A 27,025-nucleotide genomic window follows, 5' to 3' on the forward strand; every position below is an offset into this window, starting at 1 on the left:
GGATCTTTAGAGGAGGTGAGCGAGGAGGAAGAAGATGCAAGTTGAACAAACATTAAAAATTTACGTGGAAAACTCCCCATGTTTTCTTTTGAAAACTTATCATTGTAACAATGAGTGTAAGTTAATATATATGAGAGGAAGACTAATGCAGTTGTATGATCTTTTCCTGTAAACATTTCAATAGATAAGTTTCGTGTTTCAAAGTTTTGACATTATTTGTGACCATTAAAGTTCACAATATTCCAGTAGTTGAATTTTGAATTTTCAACAAGTAAACGCAGCGGGTCATTGAACAATATTGAAACATACATATGTAACATATGTTTAGGACAGTTATTGACAATTCTATATACATGTAAAATTTAAATCATCACTTGATCGCCATTTATAATGCATTTACAGTACTACTGCCATGTATAAATTTGTTGCATAACTGTATAAGGTCTAATACCTTTTTGCTTTCTACAGGAAATATAATGGAAAGTAGGTAAATGAAAACACCTGCTTGACATATTTTACTTATCGTTTTATTACCTCTGTCGATTCACTATACTCTTCCATGCCTTACCTTGCAGGGACGTGCAATATTAAGAAAATGTGGTGAGTCAAAAAGATTAATTCGAAAATTTGCAGATATAACTACAGAACGTTCATGTTTTAGTAAGTGTTTTAACCTGAAATTCTGAAATTGGAATACTAAAACATGCATGTAAAGATCAATGTTTGAATTCGAACCCACAAATACATTTATTTTTATGATTTAAGGACGTCAAATTTATAAAACTCTCGACAAGCAATGGCATTTGATGGGAGTTCCCATCTATTTAAATGTTGAATATATCTTGGTCTACAAATTTATTCGAATAACCGTAATTTTGATTATTAGTTTGGGGATAAAAAGGTTCGTTTCTGTAACACTTGCAGTGATATGCACAGACATTGATTTCTCAAAAACACATTGTTATTTGTTGAAATTTGAATATGTACATGTTTTAATGTTAGAATAAAGGACGAAAACGTGCAAACGTTTTAATTGCAAAAAATATATAATGAGAAATTATACATTTACAAACATTTACAAACAAACAAGCAAATCGAAAATACAAACACCAAAATTATAACAGCTGCTAATGGACAAAAGCCCCATTTCAATATGGCAGTGAATGGATAAGTCTTCGAACAGTATGCATGTACATTAAAACCTACCTAAACCAAACCTTGAAAAAAAAACGAAAACCTGTCTACACTAAAACAGATTTTCGATTCCCTTCCTGTAAGTTAAAATGAACCTTGAACCCGAATAAACCTTTATAAATAGAACATTTCTACAGTCCAAAAGGTGCTCGCTTACGACAGGTTTCACTGTAGTTAATGAATGTGTGGGTTATACGCAGATGCTTTCCAGAAATTTTCAGATGAATATGAAATCCTTACACGGAAACACAAAGCAAAAAAATCAAATATCATGTATATACTTCCGTGAAAAATCATAACTGATTAATGAAGTATGTATGCAACGGAGATATATATTTTATCATGCTTTCCTTGTGAATATAATAGTGTGGCATTTTTTAAACCGGTATGCAAAAATGAAAAAATGATTAATAATTTTTATTCAAAACATTTGAACAAATTATATTGCACTAGTGATTATGTTTCTGGCTTTCCTTTCAAGATCAACCTTGGCGACGTTACCATACATACCGGTTTCAAGAATGAAAAAAAATGTAATGCATCCGCGTTGATTTTGCCGACAAATTCAAATTAACCATTTAAGTTTTGAACAGCTGTGTTCTCATAAGTGGTTATAAATAGATATACGAACACATAATATACAATGTGTAAAATTGTTGTTTTACATCCTGGCATAGTTTGACACTAAATAATAGACCTTGTTTTCACTCATTTCACATTTTAATCATACCTTTTCCCTTCCAGATTTTTAAAGCTTTAACCACGTAACTGTGACAAAGGCTCGTTATACATGTACATTTCTTACCATGGTTGATGGATACATGAAGAGTTGGTTCCAAATTAAAATAAGTATGAAAACTACTTCCTAAATTTCAAAAATGACCGTCGTTTCAAAATAACTACTGTTTCATGACGGAAAAGGGCAATAAAAATTTGAGAAAAAAAATTCAACCAACTTCGAATAAAAAGTATTAATTTCTTTCCTTAAGACATTAAATCAAAATGTATTCAAACAGATGGATGGAATTTTATTTTTATTAAACAAAGCTCGATTTTAGAAAACAGATAATTCATAAGTTTAATTTTCAAACATCAATCAAAAATTAAAAATAAAAAGATACATGTGAATAGTAAATAAGTAAATCAAATTTACTATGGTATGATAAATGAAATAAGAACACTAAAACTACATGTACGTATCTACAAAATATTTTCTTTCATAGAAGGTGTAAGAGTAAGTAAAAAGCAAAATAAAACACAAATTACTTATAAAACACATTTGCATTTATGCTTGTGGTTGACCTTGTTTTCTACAGAAGTTTTGTATATTTTGAAATAACCCAGTCAATAAAGTTGGTTGCTTCTCTTAGTATATGCCGTAAAATAAACTATTTATAAAAGCATTGCAACACACAAAACAACAAACAGACATACAAAACAGAGCATGTTGTGGCACTACAGGTTGATTTAATTGGGTAATTTCTTACCAACACCCATTTCCAAACCCGTTTGTCCCTTCCTCAAAAACGCATCCCATTTCTTATGAAAAATCAACATTCCTTAAGGTTTTATAGACTGCATACCATAGAACAAACAAAGGCCTTTTTAGATCTTCATCACCCAAATAAGTGAATTCGAAGACATTTTACGTATAATACAAATATAAACATTATTTAGTAGCAATCCAAATAAGAATCATGCAAAATATGATTCACGGTTGGAAAGCCTTTATATTTTTATTTTTGATATTTTGTTCAAAATGTTAAAATGAATAAAAAGTAACATGTATATTTCCATATAACCCTTGTTTTTAGGAGATACAAATTATATAGAGTGTACTTTCAAACTCCAAATTAATGGAGATAACTTTGTAACTGACGCTAAAATACAACAGAAACTATTGGATTTTAAATTGAGATTGAAATGAATGATTATACATTTGATTATATACACCCATAAAATAACTTGATAACAAAGATAAAAATGTGTAGCCTTCTATAGATTGAATCATATTGTACAGTATCTGCATGATTCTTACAAAAACTACTGCTTAAAAAGTTTCCACGCACCGCTTATTCCATCCAGAATCTCACACCTCTAACTCATTACATAACGCACATTATTTAATTAGATATATATTGAATACAGGCATCTTTTCCGTGCAGACATTTCCCTAAAAAGTTCCAATCTGAATTTGCAGTTTCAGATTTCAGTTGGTTTCCATCAACAAGTTCGCATTCACCAATGATTGCATTGAAGTTAAATCCAAAGCAGTCCTCATTCACATAACAGTTGAAACCACATTCTAAAGCAGATCCTGCTCGTAGCTTCTTAAGAAGTTGCTTTAAAACCTTACCTACCACAAAAGCGACCGCCCGGATGAGCTTAAAACAAAGAAAACAAAGGATGTGAAAATGGTTACAAAACTACTTGCTTCAAATTATATAGTGTTTTTGTTTCTAAAACTTAAAATAAGGAGTACATATGAGGGGTCAATGCGTTTGCTTGTAATGTAATTATGAGCCTTCCTTTTTCGTTTGATATCTATTATTATGTACAGATAGATGTTTGATACAGACTGCTTATAATTATAGTAGCATGCGAGAGATATCAACTTAAATCGAATTGGCAGACTAGTACATGTTATGATTGTGCCGTTCCGAAATCGAAGGTTTTTTTCTTTTATCACAAAACACTTTCTTTGGTTGTTTTTATTAAAGTCATTAACCGCTGTCCGCGATATAAAAAAATATCCAAAGCTAAAGAAATCTTGCCTTGATTTTTTTGTTTCTAAACAAACTAAAAAAAAACATATGGAATGTTAATTGTTTGCGTTTCTTTTAATATTAAGTACCAATATACTTGGTAATCTGGTTCCCTGATCAATATCATAAGCGGCCCTAGGATCGCTAAAAATATGGACTCAGGTCACCAGCGACAATATATGAGTAAATTGCCGCTTATGAAATAAAATAAAAACACAGATGAGATTATCTAAATCGACTTTGTAATTGTGCATTAATATTGAAAGATAATAAAAGCAATTTGAAAGAAATATTTTTACGTTTCTTTTTTTTTAAATTTGAATATTAGAACGTATAAAAAATAAAATAACGTCATATCCGCTCAGCCAATCAAAAGACAGAAGACGTTACTGGTGACCCGGGGTTATATTTGAGAGAACCTTTTGGAACGAAAATATTACCTGGGCAGACAGGTTATGTACTTGGTTATTTTGCATTAATTGGACTAACAAAAAACAACCTTTTTGTTTGCTTTTCACATGGAAAGGTTGCATATCTCTTTTAAGTGTAAGAATTTGTTAATATCAGGCAAAATAGGAACAATTTAGAATTATGCATGTAAAAAATCCACCGATCTGAAAAAATAAGTCCATTTATGTATGGTTTCTGGATTAAATCAAAATATTTTCAATAAAATGTTAGAAAATAAGATTTTTGACAGAGTTATTTGTCCTTGAAATGTTAATTTTCAGTGCATTTCAATAATATTATACCTCAGTTTACCTGAATGATATAGGTATTTTTCTCCTATTTCCTCGATTCTGATGGTGCAAATAGTCAAATTACACTTTCAGGATGGTGTTTTTTTTTCTTCTTACATACCCTGTTTCACCCTCTGCTTGATTCGTTCAGACACTTACACAAAAATAGTAAAAACGTTTTATCATGGACAATATTCAAAGAAAGGTTGATTCAACAAGTGTTGGGAAATAAAATCAGTCATATCAATTTTGCTGTAACCACGATAGAAGAAGGAACATTATTAGTTACTACCGGGCCCCACCCAATAAGGTTAAGAGTTATAATCACTGTTAGAACTCACAATATTGGCAATGGCAGTGTATAAGCAAATACATGTAATATAAACACTTATTATACGTCTTTGTTTTCTCAATTTGACATTTTCTTCAAATAATTCTCAGCTCAAATTTCAAACTAATCAGACACTTGAAATTGAAGATTTGGGGACAAACTCAAGCTTTGAAAAAAATATCACTTTGAGATATTTTTTCATGAAACCCAGGCCATGCATTCTTTTCGCAATTTGACATTTTCATCAAGTCATTGGGTCAATTGACTGAAATGTGATTTGAGGAATGATTAAAGGAAAATAAACATTTGAGATTGTTCATTCAACCGGGTCTTAACTTGAATTGTATGCAAATATTTTAATGGTTTATATTATGATTTAAAATCTTTTCCATTCCATATGAAAAAAAAAACGATGTAATAACACTTAGGATTTATAAAGTAGTATTTACATTCCCTTGCGTATTCCGACTCTCAGGCAAATATAGATGATGATAAAAGTAATTATCAAAGCATTATACATTTTGACATCTGATTCAGTCAGGTTATCTCTAATTTATACACTTGATACTTACGAGACATGCATAAAACATGCTTACATTTATATAGCTATTCCGTCACAATTATCGAAAAAAGAAAGTAATAAATATTAATGCATTGTAGAATTTGAGCTTTATTGCGGACTTCCTTTTCAGTTACGGTATTAGTGTTATCTTTATATCAATGAATAATGCACAACAGCAAAACATTAACAATAGTATTTAAAACATTTATTAGAATTAAATATGCCTTTTCGAATGCCTTTTAGAACAATTGCTCAATGAGAACATATATGCAGCTTCCTATATCTAGAAATAACTAGAAAAAATACACTTTTTTTAAAAGTGTTATTGCAACTAGTCACATTCTCAGTTCAGGGTCAGCCTAATGCAAAGCATTGCATGCGAGGCTAACGATAAACGATTAGTCAAACCGGATTAGGTATCCGGCAGAATGGGTCAGGGTAGTGAATTCAAAGTTTGAATAGAGTTAAAACATATCTAAAATTAAAATATACAATTCAAAAAACAAAACAAAAAATAAAACAAAAGAATTATTCACAGTTTCTAGATCCGCATCGTTGAACTATAGACAATCGTTTACCTATCTTGTCTCGCCCCTATCAGCTATTGTCCCTTTTTGAATGATTTAACAAACGTTAAAGTTCGATGCTCAGTTGTAGGCTGTTTTCTTAGTCATAGTAGAATATATCAAAGTTACATATAATCCCCCATTAAGACATTTTGTAAAGAGTAATCTCTCCTGAAATTAATATATATCACAAATAAAATTATAAGCAAAGCAAGTGTTCTCTGTAGCGTTAACAATTTCTATTAAGCCTATCATGAATTGAATATGTTGAATTTGAATTTAACATCCAGAATTTAGAAAATGATTTGCAAGAATATCGTATCATCAACATTTCATTTAGCTTCGTGCATATAGCAGAATAGAGTTATCTTTGACCTCAGCCAATTTTGATAATCTTAATAGATATAAATACACCGCTCCGAAGGAAAGGGGATATACTGTTTTACCCTTGTCCGTGTTTCCATGTGTCCGTGTTTCCCTGTCCGTTACTCTTATTTCCGGCGCACTTTTCGCCTTGACGGCTTGAAATTTTAACACATTGTTTCTGTAGGAATGCAATATAGTGGGCTCCATTTTCGGAAAGGTTCAATAACAAATTCCTGTTTACCGAGGATCTTGTTTATTGTCCTTATATAGTGATTGAACGCGGAGTATCACTAGTAAGCCATCTCTCACAGATTTCTTGTTATATGTTGGTCACCACATCCCACTGAAGTTTATTTTTAGGGGGACTAGTAACTAAAAGAATAACATATATACCTTCCGGCAAGAAATGTCAAAATTATTTTTTTACAGTCGTAAATTTGTGAGGCTGTTTACCTCTTGTTTGTGTTACATCTTGACAATTTGGTGTTTGAAAAATTGAAGCATCCAAATTCATTGGTTGAAATATTTTTGTCATCTGCAGATAATTTGTCAATGACGAGTGCTTCAACTGTAAGGCAAAGACATAACTTTAGTGAATAAGGCCAGGTTAACAACAAAACTACTAAACACTAATCTGACCCGTAATCAAGTCAATGTAAAAAATAAATCTGAAATATAGATATTACATTACCCGAACAGCTAGTACCGCAATGGTCCGGACTTGGTACAGATATTGCAAACAAAATAGTTGGTTAAATCAAGGTTTTACAGCGCGCCAAACCTCCGTCTGCCATTGCGGCGTGCATACACCGATGATGATTAAAAAGCATTTATATGCTATCGTGTCATAGTTGATAAATCAGTGTTCATATCAGCATAAAAAATAATTTACAAATGGAAATTATTACTCTTTGGTTTAGAAGAAACTGAGTATTTTTCAATCAATTACTAATATTTAAAAACGAATTGGGAAAGAGACCTTTTTGAGACGCATTTCCTCACATCATTGATTCAGAAGTTTGTTACGCAGATACTTATGTCGTTCAAGGAAATCTGAGTAGTAAGTAATTGCGGTAGCGCACGAATCAACTGTGAAATATAAACACCATATGCAGGTGATGTAGGTTTACTGCTTAACAGGAAAAGAAAATTTATTTTTATTTAAGTCGTCTCTTTTATCGTGCATCTATTTATTGAGATGGGACAACTCTTGCAAAGTGCCAATTTTGTGTACAATCTATGTAATTTTTTTTATCTCAAAAGCGCAACAACCAAATGAAAAACAAAGACTGGTTATGAGATCAGTAACTGTCTCTGAACAATAAATTAAACTGAATTCAGTGGGTTTTTGACATGCAAGATTCACCTTCTGACTGATTTTTATAAACTGGGACTATCAACAAGTTGTTCATTATCAAATATCATTCGTTGCTTTGCGTTATATATAACGAGACTGGAAATGGTGAATATATCAAAATCAACTCCACTGGGTTGACAAATGTCAGCTCATCGCCACCCATGTCTACTTTGTTCAATCATCAAGCCAGGTCAGAAATCTAACAGAAGCGTTTAAAAACTTCGATATCCCATTTCTCATAGAGTGAAAAAATAATCTTTAAACATCATTTAATCATGTACACTAGTTTCCGTGATAACTTTATCATATTTCATAACATGATTTGTTTAATTTGCAATTAACATAAGAGCACTGACCAGGCGTGATGAAAGGCATATTTATTCAACTTTTGTTTACTGTAACGAAAATATTTGGTTTGCTTTTAGAGGTTCATTGACTTATTTCATTAATGTTTCTTATTGAAGCGGTTTTTTTCGTTCTTTATTACTTTTAAAGATGAATTATGAAGGATGTGTACTTAACCTATGAAGAGATATATCAATTAAATAAGAAAAGTATTCAAGTTGTTCTTAGCTGGTCAATATTGTAGGGAAAGTTAAAGTAAAAAAATAATCACGGATTTGTAATAAAACATTTTATACATGTTTTTATGATGTGGAAGTTAAGAAATTCAAATGAAAAACATTTTTGTGATTTATTTGTATATATGTCACAACTTAGACCTATTACATATTTAAATGAAGACATTGTGATTATAAACTGACTAAGTATACAAAGCAATTATGCAAGTAAATTTTAGTGCGTAAAAGGACATCAGATCTCAAAAACATTTTACATTCGAAAAGACGAATTCACTTATAATCAAGCACAAATAATCAATGTGGCTAAAAAGTTAACGACAAAAGTTTTCACTTTTTGTTCATGTCGTTTACTGTACACTGTAAATGATGTCAAATATATATTTATAGACTATCTTAAGGAGGTAGACCTAACTCTAACAAATCATTGGAATGTTTGTATTCAGCATTTTACATCGACCTCGTGTAAGCATCAAAGTAACTTGGACCGATTTCATTCTGTTTTAAATAAAAGCTTGATATACTTTGGTAAAATCGGATATGATACAAACATATCACTGATTTCAGGAGTTGTGTCCCTTACCCTAGGTCTTCTCCTAAAATTGAAGTCAAATTGGATATGGTACAAACATATCACTAATTTCAGGAGTTATGTCACTTATCCTAGGTCTTCCCCCTAAACGTAAATTACTGTTAAGCCTGTCTAAAACAAACCCCTTATGCACTTTGAAATATGTTCGGTTTGGAATCGCATTGTTCGTTTTACACAGGCTAATAGTAAATTTGAATTGAAAATTAAGGATTTTGTTTCATCGGCGTGTAAAAGAGTTCACTGTAGTACATTTTCAATGAAGATCGTTAGTGTTTCATGTCCAAACTGAGCGATAGATCATCGCTTTTACATACCCATGATCCATTCAATTCTTATAATTGGATTTAATAAAATTGTCTTTTTTATTTCGTTATCGCTTTAGATGCAGGAGATGAAAAGATATTGCTGTACAGGTAAGGAACATTTATGATATTTAAATTAAAGTCGTCTCTTTTATCATAAATCTATTTGCTGAGATGACAACCATTGTCAAATTCGAGACGTAGGTCCAAAATAGCAAAAAAAAAAGGTGCATAACAGGCTGTTTCTGCAGTCTTCTTTATCTCGAGCTCTTTTGGATATATTGACGGTAACCTATACCAAAAGAAGAGTTATTGATGGACAAAACTCGAATTTGAAGTCTACTACTGTCAATTGCTCCAATTTGACAGTAAACTATTTGGTCGGATTACAAATATGTAGAAAGTCACTTTCCTTCGCCAAAACTCTTTCTAAAAATGTTTAAGTCGGGAATATGAAAAGGACTATTTGAATATATTGGTGATCCAGTCGTGAACTAGTTTATGGCTACCTACACCCGATGGTTGGACCCTTTCATTTCACGAGACTGTTGCAAGGTTGATAAAAGAATATCTAAACATACATTGAAGTGTCGGTGTGGTATACTTTTTTAATAGTGTCGGAGGCTTATGTACATTCTTTAATAATAAGATCACGGGTTGTACTCCATACTGTCACACTATGACTGGTATATCACAGGATGCCAAAATTGATATTTATTCCATACAAGTGAAAATATATACACAATAGATAGCATTAGCTTTTTATTTTCAAATTTTAGTTTGAGAAACAACGAATACTTCCTGAAATACAAAATGGACTATTTAGAGACATAAAATATACATTAAAAATACAATCCAGGATCTGCCATTTGCCACTTTTTCTTTACTGCGAATTATTTATTCATTGGTTTCTGCAACAACGTGAGAAAAACCTTTAAACATTTTTGTTTTCTATGAACAAATTGTATTATTTAAGACATATTATTCGATACGAACCACTATGTTTGACACTTTCCTGACCGCCTAGTTTTGGAATTACTGAATATAATCTTATCTTGGAAAATCACAAAAAGTATAGCGATATGATAACGTAAAGTGTAAATGAGTATTCCCAATTGTACACAATAGTTATTATGATCCATGGGCACGAGCTAGACCAGTATTGCTTTAAACTTAAAGCTTCAAAAACTAAGGATTCAAAAAGTGCAATGGGTAAAAAAAATGTTATGTGATGAACCTACCTTTATAAATGAAACAACGTTTAGATTTTCAAAAAGAAAAAGTTTTCGACCTTATATGTCCTACTAACCCTGAATATAAATTGATCAAAAGTTGAAATTTAACCCTAAATAATTGAGCGTAACACTGTTTTGTTTACTAGAATAAGACATTGTTTTTTATCTTGATAACATTTTTTCAAGACATTCAAGTCATGATGAGAGAATATTAGAGATATAGAGATTAGATATTACATAAGAATTGACAATACAATCGTCATTTGTAATGTTGCAACAAGATTGACGTCATCACTACAGAAGTTTTGTGATCGTCAGCATGAACTCATGCGTCATGACGATGTGTCCATCTGAACCATGAAAACTAATTTTTTATGTCATAGTTTCCATTTCTTTTTCCTCTACCCTGGGCTTGACTTTTTTATGAGCAACTTATTTGTTCATTGTTGTGTATGTTTGTTTTCCCTGTCTGTTCATTGTCCTTGGTTACATTCTTTTGTTTTCCGCTAGAATCTTGGTTCCCTTGATTACTCTTGTATTACATATTCAGATGCAAAAATATCCTTTGTAACCAATAAGTGCACATATTTTAGTTGGGGAAACAACGAATACTTCCAGAAGTACAACATGGACATAAAATATACATTAAAATACACTCCAGGATCTGCCATTTGCTGACTTATTCTGTACTGTGAATGATTGTTTCATTGGTTTCTGCAACAACGTAAGAAAAACCTTTAAACATTTTTGATTTCTATGAACAATTTATATTATTTAAGGCATGTTATTCGATACGAACCACTATGTTTGACACTTTCCTGACCGCCTAGTTTTGAAATTACTGAATATAATCTTATCTTGGAAAATCACAAAAAAATATAGTGCTAGGATAAGGTAAAGAGTAAATGAGTATTCCCAACTTTATCATATCTATCAAGTAAAGTGATTAATCATTGATCGGCTTAACATTAAAATACATTTGAAAACTTCAATGCGTGCTGCTCGACATGAACTACTCTTGTGTTCTCAAAATAAAGATTTGATAAATACATGAGTCGAGAACGACTACTCATATGGAACAAGTTGCAATAAAAAAATCACTTATTTATGAAAGTTCATAAAGCAAAAAATTTCCTTGAAATTTAACAACCACATTTTTGTTCTTATATAACTCAGTCAGAATGAATGCATGGTTAAATGCATATCTCACGGTCATATTTTTAAATTTTGATTATTTGTATCGGGCGGTAAGACGTACTTAGTAGCGGAAAGCTATAAATAAATAATCTCTTTATTCAGAAGCAGTACAGCTTACAGAAAATACATTGATCAGTATAATATATAGTAGGAGTAATATGTATATGCGTACAGCATGGAAAATTCCTCCACACATTTTCGTTAAAGGTTTGGTTTCATAAGTTTTGTCATATTACAAATCTCTTGAATAAACAAACTAAAAAATACAGAAATATTCAATTTAGATATATAATTCAAGTCACTGATCTAATTGAGTCCAGCAAGATTTTAAATTTTGTAGTCACAATTTATCAATCAATTTCACGAGACTTTTCGGTTGGAACGCAGTAATAATAATGTGTCTAAAATGAGTGACATGTTAATATGCAGGGTGTCGCGCTTTTGATTAACAAAAAATGATTTTTGATTAAACTAAAATGCCACTCAGCTAGTCGGACTAGTACAAAGAAGGGTCCGTTCTATTGATCAACGGTCCTCATCCGGAAATGCATCAGAAATGTCCTATGGTACATGAAACCACAATCAACCAATGAGACAATGTAATAGTTGAAGGGGCTTCTGACACACTACTGCATTTTTGCGAGTCTCTGTATCAACGTTAACAGATAACGTCATTGCGACAATATTTTAACAAGTAATGCAAGAGTATATTTAAAAAGCCGAAGAGGGTAAATGCGTTAGGTAAACTCAATATACCCTTTCCCGATCATATTTTTGGGGTTCTACCAAAGCTCTTCCTCGCTTACATAAATGTCACGCATGCTCATCAACTTACCTCGAAAGAGCCACTTCATCTATACTAACGCACGTCATCTACCAAACAGTTAAAAGACATTTAATCCGTGAAGTACTTTGACCATTTTGCTCTTATAAGAAGACATTTGAGTAACCTGTTTATCGAATTCCATTGCAAGTACAGTTGAATCATATTGACAACTGTTACATAATAAGATGCAATTCTTCTTTACTGTTATAGCCATCGGTGGTAAATTTGTCTCATATTCGCGAAAGATGTAAGTTAAATAATGATTTTATTAGATAAGAATTAAAGTAAACACTGTAAAGGAAGCACAGGGGCTTGCTCCCACTATCAAATATGTATCCCCACTAAAATAGATTATATACTAATGGGCTACATATATAGAGGGGGCAAGCCCCCGTGAGCAAAGTAGTGGAAAATGGCCTTTGGGCAATGTATAATAATAGAAACTATTAAAATAATAGATAGCTATGGAGATATTTACGATAACTACATATATCTGGCGACGACCTTTTTACCTTTCCAATTTTTCGATGCATTTCATCTGTGTCTGTTTTCGCTTCTGGACTTTCCCCCTTTTCAATTTTTTTCCTGTTGGCATCGCTGGAATCTTGATATTCTTTTACTGATAACCAATTATAACTACATATTACATTCGAAGATACTTCGTATGCACTTGTAAAAGTGTTTTTGTTTTGTTTTGTTTTAATTGTAATTGTCTTCTTCTAATTTTGTTCTTTTCTTTTGTAGAAGTCATTGATTAAGTTACTTTACTAATCTGACGTAATCCGTCATTCATATCCAATGAGGAAAAAGTCCTCGTAAAAATAGTACATGAAGTTCGACTGAATACTGGTACGTACGAACAGTTTGTACTTTTAAAACACATATCGGATTTTCTGTCAGGGTCACACGCTGCAAATGATGTTTGTGACAATGGTTACATAATTGTGATTTAAATTATAATGAACAACATGTTGTCTATCAATTTGTGTCGTTTTGGCGAAACAGACGAGAAAAAAACGTTTGCAATTTGCATCCATACAAGGACACAATAATAGTAGCATTACAATGATATAATTCCGTTTTTTCTGTTTCTTTTTTTTTTTTTCTTTCTTTCTTTTTTTTTTTTTTGTTTTTTGTTTTTTTTTTGTTTGTTTGTTTGTTTGTTTGTTTGTTTGTTTGTTTTTGTCATTTTATCTATATTCAATCATATTATCACAATCTATACTCAGAATTGTGATTTATATGAGACAAGATATTTTTAGGAAGATGAGGTACATAATGTACATGTAAAAACACATAATCAAAGAAAATATTGTATTTAAGTAGTTGAAACAATGCTCATTTCCTTTTCTTGATTTTTCAATTGAACATCTTTTAAGATATTTTTACCACGCGCAAAATTGTAATATAGTATTCATGACTGGTTTGCATGTCTTCTGTCAATTTCGTTAACGTGATATCGAAAAGGCGTGAATAAAAGCAAATAGGTTAAGGAACATACAATCATTTAAATTCAGTAAACAAGCAACGATTTTACCCTGATTTAATTAATTATCTTTGTTCTTATGAAAGCATTAAACTACCAGACTTGGTAGTTACTTGTTATATTCTTTATAGAATAATGGCTAAAGAGCGACAACTCGATTTTTTATATTTGATACTTACCCAACAACTCCATCGGAATGACACATGTAAAATTATGGCCAGCCCCGCATCCTCAGGCTGCAGCTGCCCCCCAAAACAACATTATAAACAGGTACAGCAAAATACTTGCCCCTATATACTCCAGCAACATAAAAGTAAGATGAAAAGAGTTACAAGGTCAAAGTACTTTTACATGATCACAACCCCCCCCCCCCCCCTGTTCAATCTACCCACTGTGAAAAAAAATAACTACAATATCAACACATTTTGTTGTTGAGTAAGTCAAAAATGACAACGGTAACGCTTCCAGGGTTTTGACAGTCAAAATATGTTTACACCAACTTTGTCAATGTCAAAATCAGTCTATTAAAACATCTAATGTCTCATTGTTATTTCATATACATGTAATCGCACAAAATGTAAGAAAAGTTATCTTATGTCTACGTCAGCGCCATACATGTTTTGATATTTTTAGAGTATCTATAAAAACGCATGCATGTTGTTGAGTAAGACAAACATATTTCAAACAACATTCCAAACTAAGAAAATAACTTTTCCTCTTTAGTGATCGTCTTTGTTTAATCAATTGCCATCTTTTTCATTTTATCACCATCAAGTGTTTTGATTGTTAATCTAGACATTTAAATGTGCATCTTGAATTTGATTCAAGTCTTGTAAGTATAACTATAATCCACTATTTGGTCAATAACTGTCATAATGTGTGGCCTTTTAGATAGGGAATTCTTACCGCAAATTATGAGCATCTTTTGGCTGTTACATTTGTAGGTTGAACTGTTTTTAACTTTTCTGCCTGGTCACACCCAATTTTCTGTTTGGAACGCAGTTTGTACTTTTTAAGAGTTTCGGTGTTCCTTAAGTGTTAAGTACATTTTCGTCTCATTCAAAAGCAAGTATGTACAGTAGCTTTTTGGTGATGTTTTGAAACATGTATTTACTTTACACCAATCATTGTTTGTTTGGTTTTTTTTTTTTTTTTCAGGCTGGTTACCTCATACAATCTCAGTATATAACCTTTTCTTTGAATGATTTGAAATTTGGTACGCATCTTCATCATGATAAGCTGTAGTGTATTTTAATTATTGCATCGCAGTTAACATCAACCTTTAGTTTGGCGGAACAATATCGCTGCTCATTTAATATATTGCTTTTAAAATACGGGAATATGGAGGCATAATGTGACAATAATGTCTGTCCATCCCTTTGTTCGTCCGTCCGTTTTTTTTCAATCGTCCGTTCGCCCATGCACACCTCTATTGCCACTTTATATTTTGAATATTTATATTTTAAATCTCTATGCTGTCTTTCATCAACTTGAATCAATTATCAAATCTATATAAAATTATTCATTCGACCGAGTTCATGCACAAATTGGTTTTCTTTTCTATTTTTTCCGCCTTTTTTTTTGGGGGGGGGGGGGGCTTTTTTTTAAAATACATCTTGACTTCACCGAAATAACACTTACATTTAAAATAATGATGACAGCCACAGATTTTTACAGAAATAAATACTAGTCATACTTGTGTATTTCAATAGAAAAGCTCAATAAAACGACGAAGCAATATAAACCTCCATCCCTACATGTACAAAAAAAATATATTTATTACTATAGCTTTAAGTACAAAATGTTCATGGCTACATAATATTATTATCAGAGCGCGTCAATAACAACATTTAGGAAAGTCATTTAAGATCTTTAACATAGTTAACATTCGGAGAAACAAAACTTGTTATTATACCTTACATAATAAATGATTCATTCTATTGGATGAAATACAAAATGTGTAATCACGTGACATATATTAATTTGGATATTTTTTGTCTTAATTACAAGAAAGGTTGAACAACTCCCAAAATGCATGCCATCATTGAATAACCCTATTATTTACCAGTGAATAACCCATCAAAAATACACGAGCAGGTGAATAACCCTTTTTTTTTGTTAGTCCTTCGTTTGTTCAGTATAATAAAACAATTAAGGCACTCTAATTCGGTAGCCCTCGGAGAAATAACCATAGTTTGGGTTGACAATTTTGGATATTCACCTCCTCAGAGGGCCGTAATTGTATAGTATATATCGATGTATTAAATTTCAAATGCCAGTTACTCAACAATTTGCGTAACTTATGATCAAAATGTCTCTCATCGACTTGTCTGATAATAGATGAGGATATGCATAAATAACACTTTAAATATGTTTAAAGAACGACAATTCTATTTCAATCTTTTAACTACAATACAGCGTGTAAAGAAAAATTATACGCTACTTTTACATGTATGTCCTTGATCAGCAATAATTTCTTATTATCCTCAGCGTTGCCTTGGATGATTCTATTATTCATCGGGCAATTGTCACAGACTGGACATAACAAGAAAACTATTTCCAATTATTCTTCAATTTATAAAAGTATATTCAATATATATTGCCAATTCTGTAGAAGATGTCAATGACCTAGGCAGTGTTTCAATGTGTATGAATGATTTTGAATAAAATACAAATGTTGATTCTCCCTAAGGCGCTCGGGGTGAATATTACAACCCTAATCTATTTATTATTTGATGGTGGATTTGGCATTCTTTTGTGATATTTTGAATGATTTTGGCCCAGAAACTGACACAAATACTATTTTAAACCAAAATAAAAAAACTGGGTGGTGGAAATCATACGTGTTCCGAGTGCATATGCCTTCTTCACCATGCGTGTGCTGTTTATGGAACAAAGTAACGTCTGGTTGGCTTGGAGTCAGTTGAACGTGTCTTAAGGGTGAAACATGCCGGCGGTAATTACTGTGAACTGGCAGAATACATAACCAGTTTAGCGTGTTGGACTAATACAAGACTGGTCAACGTTATCTGCCTTGGGACTGTAGTGAATTTCCAAATTGAATATTGTGAGCGACACGATAAGAGCTATGGTTGTAAAGAAGGTACCAGTAAGAAACCAGTCTCTGAACTGGTTCACAAACGTCATAGAACTACTAAAGGTAAAGGATTCGATTTGGTGGATTTTGGGTAAGAGAGCAGACGAGATATCAGAACCGAGTTGTGAAGACGAGATCAGAAAGAGAAATTTATAGACAAGAAAAACCAGGCGGTTCTCAGGAATTTAAGGTATAAGGCCCCCACCCCACCCCCACCCTTTCCACCCAAAGACTGAATAATATCCCACTTGTCCATTTCGGTCCTTCAAACTACAGAACTTTGAACAGCAATCAATCAATTCATTTAAATACCTTCCCATCTAAGAACAATGTAATGACTGTACATGAGTCATTAATTGGAAAAAGTCACCTATTTTTTTTAACCGCTTATGTGTTGCACGAAATGGCGACTTGTTCTTGGAGTCAAATTACGTTGTGACGTCTGCAAAATGTGGTAAAATTTTCCTATGACGTCTATGACGTTGGTCATACATGTATGTACCACTTCTAACTGAGCACATTTAAACATATTATGTACAATAAGTTTATCAGGCTAGAGTAGTAGGGAAACAACTAGTCTGTTTAGCCTTACCCTCCCTATCCTTTTTTTTCTGCCTACCCTAGCACATTTTACCACTATTTCTGTCATGAAATGTCACTTTTTTACCACAGCTCTACAGAACTTTGAAGCACGTTACAATAGAATTGAAATGAAACCGCGCTTCTTGTCGCCTTTTCTAGACATCTTGTTTGTTCCTGTCACTTCTTGACGCTTTTTGACACCTCTTGTTGCAAATTAGTGAGACCGTTGGTTATTGATGTTCATACTTCGGACTTCCTGGCTAAAGCGAGAAAAGTAAACTCTTAATGCAGCAAAAAATGTGTCTGATTTAAAAAAAAAAAAAAAAAAAAAACCATTGAAAACCATTATAGTAAAAGTTAGTAACGAAGACACGAAAATTCCAAACTTTACTTGTCAGACTGAAATTCGGCTCTTAGTGCTTTGAACCAAACTGTGACTTTATTTTGCATTAAAATACCGTTAAGAAGATTCTGTCCACAATAATTGTTATCGTTTTTTTTTTTTTTTTTTTTTTTATCTTTTTACCTTTTTTTTTTTTTTTTAATTTTTTTTTTCTTCATTGTCTTGTATCGGGGAATGCATTGCGAGGACTTGAGAATTAATATTCTATCACAAACTTACTGCATAAATAGAAAGGAATGGTGCAGCAAACATCTACATTGTACATCTAAAGGAGACAAGAATAGTCAAAGCATAAATTCCAATCACCTACTATACAGATAGAGGAACCCAAAGTAGACAAATGTCTAGAATTTGGTAGTTGTGTGTCAACTGATACATATTTCTTTTAGTTCTTTTGATTATGTTCCTTCGCTTGAATATAGCTGAAATATTGCTGCTCGGGTGGTAAACGCCAACAATCAATCAATCAATCAATCAATCAATCAATTTTGTTCCTAATTATGTTCAACTCTTATATTTACAATTATGTAATAGTGATACAATGAAATGCCGTTGATTCGTAAAAGCCCGAGCCCGAAGGCTGTATTTGATATTAAATGTGCCTAAAAACATATAGCTAGAGCCTATACATAGGCCAATGCATTTGGAATGATTTTATCTATGAATGGTTACTTTGAAAGTGTGATTAACATAATTGGGGATGCATGTGCCTTGTTTGTAGGTGGAAAATGCAAATCATAATCAAAGTGATTAAAAGGGTGTTTACGAAATTTACAGCAAAAAGCTTATTATAAAAATGAAACTATTCTATTCGTTCAACGAATCTTATAGCGTAACTGTATTATGATATTCCCTAAACAAAATTAATTGCGGTCACAATTTGTTGAATTCATGTTTTACTACACCAGGAGTTGGTCGATATGTTTACAAAAAGAGGTTCCGTGATATCATTTTCTCAAAATGTTTTTTAATTAAAGGGTTACCACTTCCAGAACACCTCTCTTTTTTTATCCGTCACTGTAAAGTATGTTTATCGGATAGTCAGAGTAGATACACGTTGGCTGTTCAGGCTTACCCTACCTATACTTTTTCCCCTGCCTACTCTAGCACATTTTATTTTTGTCATGAAATGTCGCCTGATTGGCATTTTCTTAAAAAAAAAAAGAGGAATCGTCTCAAAAGTGTAAATATAATATAGTCAGTCTAAAGAGTAATTAAAGGAATCAAGAAGAAAAAAGGAAATGAATTTATATACCTATCATATAATATAACTTTAAACAGACATATTTCTCATCTTAACACAAATTATTTCTAAGGACCAAATTTTGATGGGAATGGAATACTTAATATTCACCTCCAAGTGATGATGGAGGGGATTAAACAAAACCTGACAATGAAAAACCAATAAAATATTTTTTTTAAATCTTTTCGTTACCGTACTTAATTGGAATATTAACCTCATTCGATAATATGAGTTCTGAAGGTCATGTACGTGAAGCGCCATCGAATGACGACGACTATTTGGCGTTACAAAGCCGTTGGTTATATATTATATAATGGACATTTCTTTTCACAGTCAAGTTCATTTTCGAAATTTACTCCTTTTTCGATAAATTTGGTAAACCGATGTTATATGTGTATCTATATCTCATTTTACCACATGTATTTGATACTTGTACTTCTTGCATTATTGATTTCCGGTTTTTCCAACTTTTTTTAAAACCTTAACTGCATTGTTTAACTGTAGTTAGGTGAAACGATAAAACTGTTTCCTGGCATATTTTATTGAGAATAATTTGGGAAGTCTAACTGAAGATTTTAGAAACGGAATGCTGTATGACATATTTTTATGGTCAACTTACTAGGGGTTACTATTCTATGCAAACATCTGATAGACTACATTCAGTACCTTTTTAGAAAACCAAATGAATTAATTAAATGCCAAATTACGGAAGCCCATTAGTGCCAGCTGTTCACTTATTTCTAAGTTGTTATATCTACAAGTAAGTGAACACCTGGCACCAATGGGCTTCCGTACCAACCTGACAGAATCGAGATTCACATATATATACGTATAGTTAACGTGACAGAGTATGCTTAGTAGCTATATATGCATTTTAGTACTGGAAAGTAGGCCCGGGAAATAGATTAATTAAGCATTACTATATATAGATAACAATGATTTACCGGATGTTCCCAGTGTAAACAAATCGATAATTCACACTGTGAAATTTATTCGGTAATTTCACTCTCGCACTTTCTCCCACCAAAACTTCACAACAGGAATATCAATCCGTCTTTCACAAAATATAACATTCATATTGAAAATAGCAATGAATAATGGAGGAAATCTATATAATAAATAGAATACTTAACTGGTAATCGTGAATAACCAAAATATGATCACTCGTACCAAGAACGCATAAAGATTTAACTCGTGCGCGGAACAAGTTCCGCACACTCGTTTAATCTAGACGTTCTTCGGCACTCGTGATCATATTTTGTTATTAACTCTTTCCAATTAATTATCCTATTACTACACTCCTTGATACATTTAGGTTTCCCGCACGCACGATACCCAAACGCACGCTAAACGCCTACCAAACGCACGATAAACGAACGCTCCTATCTTGCGTTTAAACGCACGATAAACGAACGCTCCTATCTTGCGTTTAAACGCACGATAAACGAACATCGAAAAATAATAAAATTAACATATAATGAAGACAGAAAACATAAAAAAATAAAATTCATGAAATTATATAAATTAATAATAGCAAAAAAAATAAAAATAACAGTTAAATCAAGGAGGTAATCAAAGTACAAAAATAAATGAATGCTCCTATCGTGCGTTAAAATTTAAACAAACGCTCCCAGCGTGTGTTTAAACGAACGCTTCTATCGTGCGTTTAAACGAACGCAAAATGATGTGTAAACGCACGATAAACGATGCACGAACGCTAAAATGGGAAACGTGAACGTCTCAAGCAGTGTAACTATTTAATGGAGTCATGGTTTTGTATTCTTATTCCGCTAAAACAAGTGAAGTTTACATTATGAATCATCATCCTGTTCTTATTTTACGTCACCGGTCGTTTTACGTCCAGTTTTGTGTTTCAGACATTCAACCGATTTTACCCTGAATTACCAGTTCTTGATATAAATCGTTATGATAGCACGAGTCAACAATTATATTACAACCAACACGGTTCATTAGCGGTCATTGGCATTGGCAGCGAGTAGTACATTCAAAGATAAAATAGTAATTACATTCATTCGATACAAAAGGGCTATGTTAATTATATAAATAAAAATGCAAGACAAACGTATTACATGTACATGTAAAACACAGAACATGAGGCCAAAATTGCGGCCTTACTGCCTTCGCCAGGGGCAAATAACTATGGAGAGACGGAAACACTATCAGACAATATGCCTTCATATCCGTAAAGCAGAATTTTTTTCACCTTTTTGTGCTATATTGCGTACAAACCAGTTGAACTCTACACTGTACACTGTGTTTGACCCTATGCTTAAAAGTGTCAAAATTATCATTGTCTCCACAATTGCTCCAAGTGAACGGAGCTCAACATGTTGTAGTCGTATAAAGCTGAGCACTGCGAAGCTCTTTATTTATTTATACATTTTGTAATTATTGATATTCGTGATATATGATGACAGAAAATTCAGTCTTTCAGGCATGTACATGTATTTTGGAAGGCTTAAAGTCAAGTTTGATTTCGTCAGTCAGCTGTAAGTGTATACAGAGTCTCATTTCATGCACCTTAACATTTTCTCATCACTGTCATTGAAGTTCAATGAAAGGGTTACTTTTTATATATAAGAGTAATCAAGGGAACCAATATTCAAACAATAATTATACGAAAATATTCCAAGCGAAAAAAACTAGCTACACAAGGAAAATCGGCACCCACATCGACCATGAAATGAACAAAATACATGACCAATAATTAACACGTACAAATAAAACGAAGACCAACCCGGACTTCACTAAAACTAAACGGGAAAACACACCAGGTGCTTAGAAGAATAGTAATGTTGTTTATTACCAGTTTCCAGTTTCACAGTGGAAATAATTACCCAGAAATTACAACGCCCATAATTATACATTAGTTTTCATTAACTGAATAAAACAAAGAACCAATGACACAGACATGTTTTGTAAAAAAAGACATGCTAACGTTGAACACGTCTGTCTATACAATGAACGATGTAGATGTATGTAGTTCATATGTCCTTGATTTTCTAGCGCAAGGTCATTAAATTATATTTTCTTCATTTTCTGAGCTTGGTTTTCCCATCTCAGTTTTAATTCATATTAAGTTTTATGGTTTTTGAATAGATTTACATACTAACAATTTCTACAAAAGACAAAGTTTATGGGAAGTCCAATGATTTAACTCGTATCATCTTCGAGTAAACTGTTCCATCTAAGGGATAGGCAAGAAAAGGTGATACCAAAAGGCATGATCATTCAAGTTTCAAGTTTTATTAATACTTTCTGACAGGTATTACACTGTGACAAGAAGCAGATAACTAACACATTTACAATACAACAATGACAGACAAGGTAGACATTCATACAAATAAACAGTAAATTTTCATACAAATAAACAAACATTATATGAACAATATATTGACCAACATAATTACGATCGATAACTCAAAAACTGTTCATGATCAGGAAGCACGTGCTAAATTCTGAGCTCAGATACTTTATATACAAGTGGATTTAACATGTTACCAGAGACAGATGGAATCTTATTATTCTTGAATGTAAGTTATAGTAATTTCATGAGATCTTTGACAAACAATGCCAATTTTTAGCACTGTCATAATGCACAACGTCAACAGACCATATATTATTTTCTTTCGATGGTCTATTTATATAATATGCCGAAATATACTCATCACGGATTTCAGTAACTTTTGCACATTTACACAAAAACAAATAATGTAATTCGTCCCCAACTACTCTCTCTGTACACAAATGACAAAAACGTTCATCTCGTGGTACCCCAACCCATCTACCAGTCTCTACCGGTATTTTTACGCTCGAACATCTGAGTTTACAGATCAATTTTCTAAAGAAATTTGGCAGTCTCAACAAATATGGTTCAATGGACCAGCTTATCTCTTGAGTTTGAATAAAGTTGGCCCCTAATAGAAACATTCATATCACTGTACATTTCATGTCAAAATTGATGAATCAATATCTGTTTTATTACATACACAGGCAAAGTTATTTCACATGATTTTCACCTGAATTGAGCAAATAAACTAAGTGACAGAGATCACGTGAAATTCGGGTGAATGGAGCCTTCACGTGAAATTCACATGAAATGTTCACATGAAATTCGTGTTTAGTGAATTTCACATGAAAATCATGTTAATTTCATGTGAATTTCACATGAATTTCATGTGAATTTCACATGAATTTCATGTGAAGCTCGATTAACATGAATTTCACATGAAATATATTTGCCTGTATTTAACATCAAATTTACTTAAAAATGTTTGTGATTCACACACATAACTAAGGCCTAGGTTATCAAATAATGATATCATACTCAAAAGCCAGGCTATATTCACATCATTATTAGAAAACAACACATAAGCAAAATTATACAGAGAACTTGATAATTTACTTTCATTGGCTCAATAAATTTGACCAGAAACATAACATTTGTTGTTTTATAAGTATATCCAACGGAAATCTCCCCGTTTCACCGTAAACCATGTAATTAGGAGTATTTGATCTAACATCTAAGATAAGTTTAAAATAATACAAATGCAATTTTTCTATTTCCTTATTGCAATGAAACCCCAATATCTCTGATGAATACAATAGAATGGGTACTACTAATATATAAAAAAGCTTCAACTGTATATCAATTGGTAGACACAACCCTTTAGTTTTATGTATCAATGCGTACATGGCCTTTCGAGCTTGTTCAACTAAATGTTTTTGTGCTAGTGAAAATTTGCAGTTATAGTTGATTATTATCCCTAGATACGGAAACGAATCAATAACTTGAATAATAACGCCATCAAATATGAATCTATAATTTTTGTTTGATTTTCTCTTTGAGAAAACCATGATTTTTGTTTTATCCAAGTTTACAGTGATTGGTCATGACCTCAGAGAGCTAAGTGATTGGTCCAAAAAATGGCTCATGTTTTTTAATCCTGACAAAACGGAAATTATGTTGTTTTCTAATACTGAAACTCCCGAAATAAACTTGGTATTTAATGATAAAATATACCAGTTACAGATATGCATAAACATTTAGGTGTAACATTTAGTAACGATGCAAAATGGAATAATCATATTGAATATATAATCAAAAATGTATCGAAACATTTAAATGTATTACGGAAACTTAAGTATAGTTTAGGAGGAAGGAATCTTGGCGATAAATTTTCGCCTTGACGCACACCAATTTCTGAAGCAAAGAAACCAGATAACTCATTCCCAATTCTTACGTGAGATTTTATATTATCATACATGTTATATATTATTTTAAGTATTTTTCCATTTTCCCATTTTTTATCATTTTCTGCCACAGGCTACTCCGCCATTTCGTATCGAATGCTTTTCGAAAGTCCACAAATGTACAAAATACATGTAGCTTCTTTCCAGATGAAAAGTAGATTTGAATTAGTAAATATAAACAAAATAAATTATCTGTTGTGGAGTGACCTTTTCTGAAGCCTGCTTGAGAAGGAGGAATCATATCAAGTAGATCTGCTAATTTTGTTAACCTAGAATTAAGAATCGCTATAAAAAGTTTTACCATCGCTGACACCATAGTTATACCTCTATATGAATCTGGATCTGTCGGGTCACCTTTATTTTTGTAAATTGGTACCATGATTCCAACTAACCAAGATTCTGGTATTTTTCCAGAGTCCAGTATCGTATTAAATATATTTTCATAGAAAGAATTGTAACAAAATATGTACAGTACTTTTTATATATTCATTAATAACATTATCAATGCCTGGGGCTTTCGAGTTTTTAGGCCTTTCACAATAACCATTATTTCTTCATCTGATATATATCCATTGATAATATCATTAATTACATCATCATTAACATTTTCAAAATTCGGTACAAAATCATCTATAATATTCTCCTTATTTTTATTTAACTCTTCAAAATAATCATGTAAATTCTCAATTGAGATGTTGGGGGTATTGTTTTTATTACAATTACTGAAATCGTTTAGTAGCTTCCACAATCTATTCGGATCACTTCTAGCCTTCTCGCGTATTATACTCTCAGCCTTGAATTCGTAATCTCTGTATGCCATATTAACGGCTCTATGATAGTCGCTACTTGCTTATTTAAAGCACAATCGGTTCGTCTGGTTCTTATTAGCACGATAGTTTTTCTTCGCTTTATGAAAAGCTGCGCGCTTCAATTTATAATCCGCGTTGAACCAAGGTTGATCAACTTTTTTAACACTACCGACCCGTTTTCGATTTCAAACGTCCGTTCCGCCGTTCCAATAAAAATACTGTTCACTTTTTCAATGACAATATGATATCGAGCTCCGTTTGAAATTTACTATCACGAACGTCTAGTTTTTCCGCTTCGGTAAATAAATCGTCACTCGCCTCGCCGTCATTTTGTATACTATCAATAAACTGGTTTTGTTTGTCTGCTACCCAACGAATAGGTAGAACTTTAATCTTCGCTTTGTTATTTAAAGCTGTCTAAATATCAGGCAAAATGGTGACAAAATGTGGCACATGAAAAAAAAAGACAGAGATTTTATTGTATTGTCCAAGTATTCATATATCTCATAACCTTCAGAAATCAAGGGAGGTACTTAAGTTCAATGGGTAGGTACAGATGTGCGGCCCATATCGGTCTACTTTTTATGATTAGGGATATATGAAAAGGGTAGGTATTCTAGCTGTAGTATATGTGATAGGGGTTAACAATTACATATTACCTATATACACAATATATGTACACATGTTTATTGATTTGACACCAATTGATTAAATCATCATTAAATTAACAAAGTAAATAAAGATTAACACCAGATTTATTTGCAGAAAGTGATCCAATTAACCTTGACATGATGATGATGTCAAGGAATGGCTTTTAAATGATGGAGGTGAGAGCGTTTCAGTGATTTCCAGTTTTTTTCTTAATACATGTAACCAACCAATACTTGCACATGTCAAATATAAGGAGCCTACCTCTGTTTTCGTAATCCTTCCATAACGAGTGCAATTAACATTATGTACCATTATCCTATTCTTTATTGCACGCCACCTGACTGTCCATGCACTCGTACACATGTATATAAATTTGAATTGATATGATATCACGAATAAGCAATGTATTGTAATTTCGCGTGACATTAGTTTGAGTATTTATTATTAAATGTCAGAATTGGGCAGTGGGTAAAACATGGTATGAAAAAAAAATCACCATTTTGGATGTTTAATTTGACTATTGACACCATCAGAATCAAGGATAAAAGACAGAATTTTCCATATCATTCTGCAAAATTAAGTATAATTTCATTGAAATGCACTGCAAATGAACATTTCAAAAGCAGATAACTCTGTCAAAAACCTTATTTTTCTTACTTTCTATTGACAAATTTCTGAGCAAATTCAGTGAGCAGATATCATATTGTCTTTTTGAAACAGAGAGAGCATCCTTAAGTGAAATTATATTGTCCGATCGATGGGGTTTGTGATTTTTCACATTTTGCCTGATTCTTACATACATCCATACTTATTAAAGTAAGGTCATGGTCTGAAACTTAAACCAAGCGTTTAAATGACTAAGATTACAT

At 32.2% G+C, this 27,025-nt stretch overlaps 1 protein-coding gene across 3 annotated transcripts; it reads right to left on the reverse strand.

Moving 5' to 3' along the window:
• Positions 1–1,015: 1,015 nt before the first annotated feature.
• Positions 1,016–26,514, reverse strand: LOC148605062 (uncharacterized). Of its 3 annotated transcripts, none has more exons than XM_088548150.1 (4): positions 14,277–14,458; positions 13,124–13,230; positions 12,621–12,658; positions 1,016–3,578 (listed from the first exon to the last, which is right to left on the reverse strand). In XM_088548150.1, the coding sequence occupies exons 1-4, from the start codon at positions 14,287–14,289 to the stop codon at positions 3,551–3,553; spliced, it is 186 nt and encodes a 61-aa protein (XP_088404276.1). In that variant the 5' UTR covers positions 14,290–14,458; the 3' UTR covers positions 1,016–3,550. The 3 variants fall into 3 exon arrangements, 2 of the variants coding, with proteins under 2 accessions (XP_088404276.1, XP_088404277.1); XM_088548151.1 differs by lacking the exon at positions 1,016–3,578 and adding an exon at positions 8,615–11,302; XR_015915819.1 differs by lacking the exons at positions 1,016–3,578; positions 12,621–12,658; positions 13,124–13,230; positions 14,277–14,458 and adding exons at positions 17,426–18,036; positions 18,399–18,444; positions 26,418–26,514.
• Positions 26,515–27,025: the final 511 nt, after the last annotated feature.

Source organism: Perna viridis, chromosome 10 (genome assembly GCF_037379345.1).
Source record: "Perna viridis isolate PV_CMFRI_1.1 ecotype Kerala chromosome 10, ASM3737934v1, whole genome shotgun sequence".
Taxonomy (NCBI): Eukaryota; Metazoa; Mollusca; class Bivalvia; order Mytilida; family Mytilidae; genus Perna; species Perna viridis.

Coding starts and splice junctions, on each gene's coding strand:
- LOC148605062 (XM_088548150.1), bottom strand. Junction 12,659..13,123: donor TGCATCGAAAAATTGGAAAG/GTAAAAAGGTCG, acceptor ACTGTTTGGTAG/ATGACGTGCGTTAGTATAGA. Junction 3,579..12,620: donor GATGAAGTGGCTCTTTCGAG/GTAAGTTGATGA, acceptor CTTTGTTTTAAG/CTCATCCGGGCGGTCGCTTT.